This window comes from Opisthorchis viverrini, assembly GCF_000715545.1.
Source record: "Opisthorchis viverrini unplaced genomic scaffold opera_v5_16, whole genome shotgun sequence".
Classification (NCBI taxonomy): domain Eukaryota; kingdom Metazoa; phylum Platyhelminthes; class Trematoda; order Opisthorchiida; family Opisthorchiidae; genus Opisthorchis; species Opisthorchis viverrini.
This window is the reverse complement of record NW_008751672.1, coordinates 2,319,690-2,329,788: the sequence shown is the minus strand read 5'-3', so window position 1 is coordinate 2,329,788 and position 10,099 is coordinate 2,319,690. Positions and strand designations below refer to the sequence as shown.

At 47.0% G+C, this 10,099-nt stretch overlaps 1 protein-coding gene across 1 annotated transcript in view; it reads left to right on the top strand.

Moving 5' to 3' along the window:
- T265_01515 (hypothetical protein) overlaps nt 1–10,099 on the top strand; it is a gene marked incomplete at both ends in the record, with an annotated part of 36,874 nt that overhangs the window by 3,289 nt on the left and 23,486 nt on the right. The window contains one exon of the mRNA XM_009165556.1: nt 2,589–2,786. Within this exon, the coding sequence (XP_009163820.1) occupies nt 2,589–2,786 (198 nt within the window). The remainder of the gene's footprint in view (nt 1–2,588; nt 2,787–10,099) is intronic.

The window sequence follows — 10,099 nt, the reverse complement described above, 5'->3', positions numbered from 1 at the left end:
TAGTGTTCGAAAACCTTGAGTGTCACTTCTTGAGTTATCAGAGTCATGTTCAAAAAGCATACTTTCTGCAACATGACTTTGCAACTTGTGAGCGTGAGGTTCGTGGTGAGGAACTGGGTGACCTTGGTCAGCTTTTCAAGTAATGAGCTTTCCGCTCTCGGGATGCTCGTTCACGGACATGGTTTGCGCTGATGAGACTGTTCTTATAGGACCAGAACAAACCACCTTGAAGAATCCAGATTATTCTGCCGCACAGCGAGATGGCTATGTGGTTAGAGCGCGAATTTACTGACCGGAAGGTCCGTGGTTCGAAACCCGACCTCTGCCTCTCGACTTCTCCTGCCTTGGCTTGGGCAACCCGGCGGTATCCCAGACCTCGTGCTTCCTTCGGGTAGCATGGCAGCTAGGCACCAGAAGTGTGTTACAGCTGAGCGATCTTGATTTTTCACATTTGTACTATTGGTAGATTGGGTGTGATAAATGTCAAACATATTTACAGTTGATTCGACCAATGTGCATAACTTCGGCCATCTGGGCAGTTCAAACGGGTCGACGAACTCGACTTTCGAATTGGGCAGATCTAAGCAGCCCTTTCCACTCACCAACATTCGTCGCTTCGACCTGAAATCAGTCTGGCTTTCAGAGGTAGAATGCACTACTGTGGCTCGATCTTCCCTATTTTATGCATCAGCTACGTGTCTACTAGGTGCGGAATATATGTGGGAACCCTGCGTTTGGTCCTCGGTGCCCCAAAGGCGTGTGGGTCTGGTGCGAACAGCAGATCAGTAATGTCAGGTGATTTTCAAGAAAGGCCACTCCCTCAACAGATCAGCTGGTCACACCATAAGGTACGCTGGTCAAACCATTTGTCTCTTATAGCGCATCTCGCCCTGCCTCTCACCAGATGGAGACGGTTCAGCGGAGCTCAGTCGATGGCTTGGTAACAAAGCATGGAACCTTCTCCTAGTCAACTTAATCATGTTGATACCTCTCCCTCCTCTCCCGGAGGTGGGCTTTATAAAGGAAGCAAACGAATGGTCATGAGCCATTATAGACATGGGCCTGTCACGCAGCCAGTGGCATTCCTGCATGAGTGTTGATGCCGTCAGTGTGTGGCTCTCAGGTCCTGCCATATCAGGCAGTGAAGCATCGGTATTGAACACTGATGTCATGCTGTCAATGATGACGATATCGAGCAAATAGAACCGCCTAACCTCAGAGAAGTGATCGGGTCTGCAAAACCTAATCAATCCATCGTTGTTTTATCCCTCGATGAACGAATCTAGTATCTGGAACCACTGATGCGTAGTTAATAGCTGAATAGGGACAGATGGTTCAAGTGGTTAGAGTGCGAACTTACTGATCGAAAGGTCCGTGGTACGCACCCGATCTCTGCACCTCGACTTCCCCTATATAGGCTTGGGCAACCTGACAGTATTTTAGCCCTCGTGCTTCCTTCGGGTGGAATGGCAGCTATACTCCGGAATGGTGTTACAGCTGAACGATTTTTTGTAGCTGAATGTCTGGACTGTTTTGAGGCTTAGGCAGCCTGAAAGGATCTCAGGCGTCGTTCTTCGAGTTTCACGGAAGTTGAGTATCGGGGGATGCCACAGCCGAACGACGTTTGGAGAGTACTTTCGCACCTTTCCCCAATGCGCTGTTATGTGAACAAACCATTCGGAGGACTAAGGTTTGCTGGGTTTCGAAAGGCGCGTGGCTTCAGCTCGCCTTCGGGATCGACATTATGGATGAGAAGCAATTGGTTGACGCATAACGTACCACTCAATGGATGAATAACCCTGGAAAATTCAAGGGGCTAGAGGGATGGGTGAAACAGGCGGAGCTGAGCGAAGCGGTGATCTGAAAGATGGTTAGAGTGCGAATTTACTGACCTGAAAGTCCGTGTTTCGAACCCGACCTCTGCATCTCGACTTTTATCTAGGTTTGGGCAACTAGACAGTATCCCAGCCCTGCGTTGGTTGGTTTTATGAAGACCGTAATTACTTATAGCTGAGCTCTATGACAGAGTAGTGGGTGAGAGAATGTAGACAGCTTTCCGGTTTGTGTTCATTAGAGAGGAAGTTTGGGTGTGTGGTTGCCCTAGCTAAGCCGATGGACACAAAATCAGTTTTGGTAGGTGGTGTGCGGCTACTGAAGAAGGATGTCTGACGCGAACCCCTCATAAAATGGAAACAAAGGCACAGTAAGATGGAGGTTGCTGGACTGATTCAAACGATACTCTTTAAAGTAGAAAAGTGAAACTTCAACTATACGAGATGATGGAGGGTATTCTTTTCGCTATGTTTGGCCATTTTCGTTGTATGCAATGTTGCCGGCAGCCCGGAGTGCTGAACCATCGGGACCACCTGTCCTGGTTTTTACTTAGTATAGTATATATGCGCTGAACAGATACCACGGCAGAACGTTTTGGTTTGCTTGATCGTAAATCTAAACGCATGTGTTCATTGCTTGCTACTTCATTTGATTAATGATTTATGGCTGTTTGGGATCAGTTAGCGAAATCCCCGCCGTCGTTTCCTTGTTAAGAATGCAGCCCTCTCCAGCTTCCCATGCTAATTTTAATACAGTGTATCGTGCTTTTCCCCCTGAAGCCCCCAATCACGATAGCTCAGACTCGATTGGTGCTGCCGCTTCTGAGGATCTGTCTTCCCTTGTCGAACCTCTTGCTACTTCGGATGCCATTCACGTTAAACAGAGTTTACTCGTCGAACCGTTATCAAATACTGCCGATGATAGTTCAAACATATCTGAATTTGGACCTGCATGTAAGTTATTCACCATTCTGTTCTTTCCTTTTTTCTTGAACGTTGTCCATGTGGCATTTGACAGTCCACACGACTGGTTCTGAGAGTCTTAATAACCTTAATTTGGGGGGTACGTCCACGTTTTCCCCGAAGATTGAGCTTTAGTAGTAATACTTCAACTCACCATATTACTATTATCATTTATTTTTGAAGAGCATGGTCACAAACATAAAAAGTGAATGCAAGCGATGAATGCGAAAGGGTGACAGGAGAATATGGGAGAAAAGAGAGGAACGTGTTATTCGAAATCATGCCAAGGACAGTTCAAGTCTGATGAGGTGAATCCCAAAGTATGTAAAAATTTCGATATGGAAACACGAGTCTACAGACATCAGTGTTCAAGACTGATGCTTCACTGCCGTAACATTACTACCAGGCTCCCGAGCTCCATTTGTTTGAAGACTCGTCCTCTCTTTGTAAATAATGTGTCCTATCAGTATGTCTTACGGCCCCCTTCTAACTATGGTGCTAGATATAAACTCGTCACTTGTGGTGCAATCAGTCGGGTAGTGTTATTGCCGCATATAGCAAAGCCGGAAAGGTTAACCGTGCTGCTGCTGTTCCCCTCATATCCTGATTGTCCATTTTCACAAACTTCTGAAGACCTTAGCTGTCAGTCAAGAATTTATAGAAACGTTCATTCTCTTACTTTCGTCCACCTCCACGTTTCCAACTCGAGACCTCTCAGGGGCAGATTGACAAGCAAGCAGCTGTCTTTTGTATCTAGACACCATGGATGGGTTTGTGCTGCGTCCGACACAATGTTTGGACGAAGTGCTTCAGCTTCCAGGGCCTTCATTGCGGCTGTCGCGGTCTGAATCCCAAACCAAAGAATCTCCGCGTGGTCTCATGATTATAGACAGCCGTTTTTTCTTAGTTAATCCTTGCGCTTATGCGGGAATTTGATATCAACGCAACATCGTCCACGGTCCAATGCATCTTTGCGTTTATACACCAAGCGGTTTTAGTCCCGAATTCATTCAGGATGTTTTAACAAGAATGACACACATTCACTTCGGAGTGTTTCTGCTTCGTCGTCACAAATCGGCCGCTTGAGTATGGCGCTTTGGCTCTCGGAGAGTCAGCTCAGCATACAAAGACCGCGAATGTTTACCGAAGCTTCGTGCTCATTGGCGATTTTTCGGTTGTAGTACTAAGTGGGAGCCGTTCAATTTTAGTAATCTCTCGGTGCCTAGCGGCCATTCCACCCGAAGGAGCATGGGGCAATGGTCCTGCCAAGTTGCCCAAGCCTAGACAAAGCAGTCAGTATACAAAGATTGACTTCAGCCACGAGCATTCCGACCAGTAATTTCGTGCCTTAACCACTGAGCCGTCTTATTTGTACAGGATCTAGACATAGTGATCGTCGCTACATTGCCTAGCTTTGCCCCTCAGTTGAAAAAAAGCACGGGCGAATTGATTACGTAAACGCCGACGACCGATTGTGAGCCGCAACTTCTGACGACAAACGTTTATATAGCACCTGCGTCCATTCAGATTATGCGTCTGCATTCTCAGTTCTTTCTAGACCCGAAAGTAATAAAATTGCTATGCATATAACTGAAAATTCGGTCTATGATTTCGTCTAAGATGTCCCAGAGCAATCGTTTGTTTCTTTGAGCTTAACGATACGTCACCTTTTTCACAAAATAACTCACTCGGATTGGCTTTCAGATGTCACCGCAAACGGATTTCGGTCATGCTGAGAAACCGAGTGATTTCAAAGATTGGGAAAGTGAAAAGTGCGAGTAGGGCTGAAAGTATGAAAAATCGAGTGACAACTAGAAATCCGTCGACTGATTCATCAAGAATAATGCAGAAATTCAGTGCACAACAAGAACCAGGGTTTTGAGTGTTGCTCCTAACGTTTCCACTTTACCGCTCTCCACTTTCGCAGCACTTCCTCCTTAAGAATATCAATATCTCCCATCGAAGAAAGTACTTCGCCGGAGTAGTGAATATTGAGAATGGTGTCCCATGCTTTTCGCACCGGATCTATGGAGTCCCTGTTCTAGGCAGCATTTATGACTGGTGAGAGTTCTCACCCCTTTCTATAGTGGCCGTTACATTGGTATTGATGATCCTATCCGTCAATGACTGACGCACTTGTACAACGTGGTAAAGCTCTGTGAGCTTTTTTAGACTGGTATAGCGGAACAAATAATATTTGAGTGTATAATGAAATCTTATTTTTTGGATGCATGATAGACATTAACTTACACCGTGCCCTAGCTTCACTGAATTCACCACAACTGTGATTGGTGCTTTGTTCTAGGCCGACTTATCCATCACACCGAGTTCAACCGAGAAGTACCCGTTACGTGCTGAGATGTTTTCAGTTATAACCGTAACATGACCGTTTAACGTGAGAGACGGCAGGTAAGCTTGGGTTGATTACCCACGGCTTACTTTTTTGACTCATAGAAAGGGATTCTGATGTATACCACCAACCGTCTCCAGTGATTGGCCACGGCTTCTGGTTCATGATTTCAAGATCACGTACCAGTCCACCATCCTCGTGCAGGTCGACGCCCCATCGCGTTTCATTGATTCAAGCAGGCCGGAAACGAAACACACCATAGTTGTAACAATTGCCTTCGATCTGTAGGCTAGTCGCCCAGTGTCTCGAGCAAATTGCATCCTCCTAGTGGCTGCTGGCATGGTCCGCCAGACTACCCACCGAGATCTTGTGCTACAGCAGTTCATCAAGTACCACCGTACTTCAGTCGAGGTGACGCGTTAATGCTGGTCGACGAATGTCTTGTTTTCAGAGCACTCGGTCATTCGAAAAGGGCTACAGTCAGCCGTATTGAAGTAGTTTTACAAAGGGCTTCCGGGAACAAGTAGGACAATGATCCTTACTCAAAATTGCATCTGTTGGCCTCCGGGTCGCCATATTGAGTCTCCAGATCTTTCTGCAATGTGGCGAAGCAGCCAGGTCCCCTATGAAAACATATCTACGAATGTGGTCGCAACCAACTGAACCCTGTTCTCGACATCACATCGACTGCGCAGACCATAGTTGACTCTTAAAGCAAGTAGTCGGAAATTCTCCCCGTGGGCCACCACCTTCCTGGAACTTAGACTATTCCGATGTTTTGGGAATCCAGAAACTATTGTATCCGACGACGGATTTCGAGTAGTTTTGTCGAGACTAATTGTCAGACAAAACCTCGCACCAAAACCGCTTTACCTCTCGCAGTTAGGCGTTGCTACGGCCAAAAAGCCCATCCCGCACGCGAAGAACGGCCCGCTTGCCGGCCCACCGTCAAGGCAAGTTCTGACTGGCCGAACCCAACAGTTCAGTATGATCCACTGTCCGCCGAATGCCCTGTTGCCAATGGCGCGTCCAGAAGGCGTCAGGATTTCCAGGATATTGTCATCTACACCTTATACACTAAGGCTATACATGTGTTTTCGATCTGGTTTTGGGCGTTTGGTACACGTTTTACACCTTTGTTAGTTCTTTTAACGCTAGCTTCCGACCGAGAACTGAGATGAGTCATCGCCGTTAGTATGCTGTAGTACAACCCATGTCTGCACATCGCTGTTTCACCCAACGACCGAACGACCAGGCAGGACGCTTCGTTGGTACACAAAAGCGTGCGGCCCGGAAGTCTAAAAGGGTTGGTCGATAGATGAAGTTTTGCGAAGGTTCCTGCTGACATGTTAAGCGACGCCGAACCCGAATTTGCCTGATGGAGTATCACCATCATGTGTGCTGCTCCGACTGGAGCTTCGAACACTATAACAGCCAAAAGTATAGCAACTAGGTCATCGCAGCACTCCAAGTGGTGTGAAGAGGCGTCCAGGTTCCTCTTCGGCGAGCGTTGGTTCGTTATTACGGCGGAACAACAATTGAACAACAATTTTCGTGGCCATCTGCTGTTATTCATTTGGATCTTGGAATTGAAGTGGAACCTTGAATCCCCTACGGCCTCAAGGTCTATGACTACACCGAGCTCTTGGTTTGAACGACCTCACACTCGAATTGTTCGACGATGGGGAAGTTCCCAGTCAGCGTTTGTCCCATCTATTTTGCTGCATCTGGGAGACTATCCCAGACGAACTGGGGAGAGTCGGTAATTATGCCCGTTTTCGAAAAGGGGTGTGCAATGAGTTCAGAAAATACAAGGGATTACTTCGACCCCAATCTTAACGAGACTCTTGGCGTCATTTGTACTTCGCTTTATGATGGCACGTGAAGAATTGGTTTGAGAGCAGCAACCTGGAGTCCGGCCTGATAGGGGTTGTTAACCGAATTTTCACACTTCGTCAACTACTAAAACAAAGTCACACGTACAAACCTACAATTTCGGTATCCCAGGGTCTCCGAAGTGCATTCGACTCAGTTGACCGGTTTGTTTTATCTAGTAACGGTATTTTCCTCAGCTTAGTTCTAGGTCTGAGCCACGTCAAAGCAACCACCAAAGGTGCACAAAGTATGTTAACACCCAAAATGAAGTCGAAAACACTTTACAGCGCTTCATATATATGATGCAAGCGGCGACAACTTTCTGGAGATTCCGATGCCTTCTGGATGCGCCATTGGCAACCGGTATTCGGCCAATACTGGAACATGATTGGCTGTTGGGCCCGGACTTTCGACCAACCAGATCTCGGCTTGATGCTGAATCGACAAGCTTCCCGAATTTCGGCCTTTCTTGCATGGGATAGGCTTCTCGACCGAAGCAGCACCTGACTGCGAGCGGTGAAACGGAGTCCGTGTGGAATCCCGCCCAACATTTTAATTGACACACTCGCCCATCAGTTAATGCCCTAGAAGCTTGCGAATTTGATGAGTTCTTTGTAATATCAGACTTACGGGACCGTGAGAGTATATGGGGGCTCTTCAGAATGATACTCAACAGGAATGCCCAATTTTTCCATCCCTATTTGATCTTGTGATCGAATAGGGAGTGAGGCAAACGCTGGAAGGTCATGCCCTGTTCAGATAGGCTGTCGGAAACGGTTGTCGATCGGAATATGCAGACGACGTCGTTCTCGTCTTCGAAGAGGATAAGAGCGCGAATATTTCTGGATGAACTGTCCAAAGTTATCCCCTCTTTTAATATGGATTTTTCATCCACAAGGTATGATATTCTGCTCCTGGACAAGTCACTGAACACACTACTTGATATTCGAGGTTGTGGACCGTTTTACATATCTTTGAATCTGTATTAGTTCCGGTAGCATGACAACTGAAGTTGATGCACCGGTCTTTTGGGTCAGGTCGCGTTTGTTAATTTGATACACGTATGGGAGCAAAGCACCATGTCCCTGAGTCTCAAGGGACGCATCGTGAGGCCACATGAGCTGTTTTGTCGTATGCCTGTGAGACGTGGCCGGGACCGGCGGAACTGCGGCGTCTTGATGTCTTTGACAAACGTTGTCTCAGAACTATAACTCGTATAGGCTGTTGTCGACGAATCGGCAACGAGGCATTGAGAATGCGGAGATTCAGCTGTGCAACCGGGATTTCCATCGGGGAATGTGTCCGGTACCAGAAGCTGCGTTGGTTAGGCCGTGCATTGCGCATGTCGAATCATCATTTGCTGAAGACTACTGTTTTCCATACCCGATGAAGAGCGGCGTAAGCAGAGAGGTGGTCAAACTTTGATCTTTCAGACGGATGTGAAAGAGACGATGGAACGTTTATATATATTCAATGCCACTCGACCTGAAGGATGGGGTATGCGTGTTTCCCCCGATTTTGAGGTTGAGGATACTGCAAGACACGGTTGCTAATCGATGTGAATGGCTTTCCTGTCAGTTTTTCCAGATAGTCTGAATGTGTTTCTGGAGGTGTAGGCACCTCGAGATGTCTGTGGTAAGCTAGCACTACGTCCCTACCGAATCCATTTTTCCCTCGTAATAAGACTTTCAAGTCGTTTTAAATCGTTCAGCTGTAACGCCCCTTTCGATGCCTGGCTGCCATACCATCCGAAGGAAGCACGAGGGCTGGGGTACTTCCAGGTTTCCCAAACCTAGACACAAGTCGAGGCGTAGAGGCCCGGTTCGAACCACGGACCTTCCGGTCAGTAAATTCGTGCTCTAATCACTGAGCCATCTCGCCCAAAACTTTCAAGTAAATCGTAGTTGCACGGCGGCGAAGCGTTAGTGTAGAACACCGACGTTTTGTCGTGGATGGTGATCCGCAGAATGCTAGTTGTTAGTGATGCTTGCTGAGGGTTTTCGAATTTCCATGTTGATAAATTGTGGACTCTAAATACGACACGGTGTTTTGGGTGTAACGTAGGTAATTTTCTGCCGAAAGTTGCAAGGAGCGCATCCAGAACTGAGCTGAGGCGTTATAATATTTGGATACCTTTGTTGCCCTAATGTGCCTGGTCGTTTCACTCGTTCAGTGATGTATCAGGAGGTAGTTGCTGGCCCTGTATTGTAGATGTCGATGCGCTTATTTCTGAGGAAATAGGTGCCCTAGCGGAAGAAAGGTTGGAACTTCTTACTTAGGATTCGACTTTAGCAGTAAAACATGGGGAAGAAGTTCAGCAACAAGAACGGTAGTTGTGTTCTAGGCAATTTTATTACTTGTGGCGAGGTACGTAAAGGAGAGTGGGTACGGTAATAGTGCAGGAAAACGGTGGAAGTAGTGGTTCAAGCAGCTTGTACTGCTCGTGTGGTTTCCAATAATGACTGTCTTACACAAACCACCCGCACTGTCGGAGTATAGTATAGGTGGAATACCACCCTTCGAAGCTGCCCAGATGGGCGCCATAGAATCGCGTTCAAGGTTGTTACCAAATGTGATCATTTACTAACAAGCCAGTCTGGAGTTGGCTTGATGGCTAGGTGTGGGTACTGGTAGTCCCACAATTGCTCACGCCACTTTGTGTGCCGTCACCAAGGCGTGTTTGGGTATTGACAATCTTCACAGGTGACTGGTGACGTCCTTCAGTGACCGAGAGCTTTTCTATATGTAATGCGCCACAGTATCTGTTTCTCAACAGCATTCTCTACACGAGTGCTTCAAAACCGTGGAAGGATGTGACGTCTGGTTGACGGGTGCAGCATACGTTTAACAAATTATTCGACTGATCGACGCTGAATTATCCATGCATTCTGTAGATTCACCATGGCAAATGTAGTGTCCTCCGATTGGTCAGCTCCACCAAAACAGGGTCCCATCATTTCGGAGTTACATTCTTCGTGAGTTGACGGTAAAATGCGACGTTGATGTGATGATATCAACGGTTCATTCAGAGAAACACAATCAATTGAGGTGGGCCATCAGGTGATCCTTTGATAGGTGG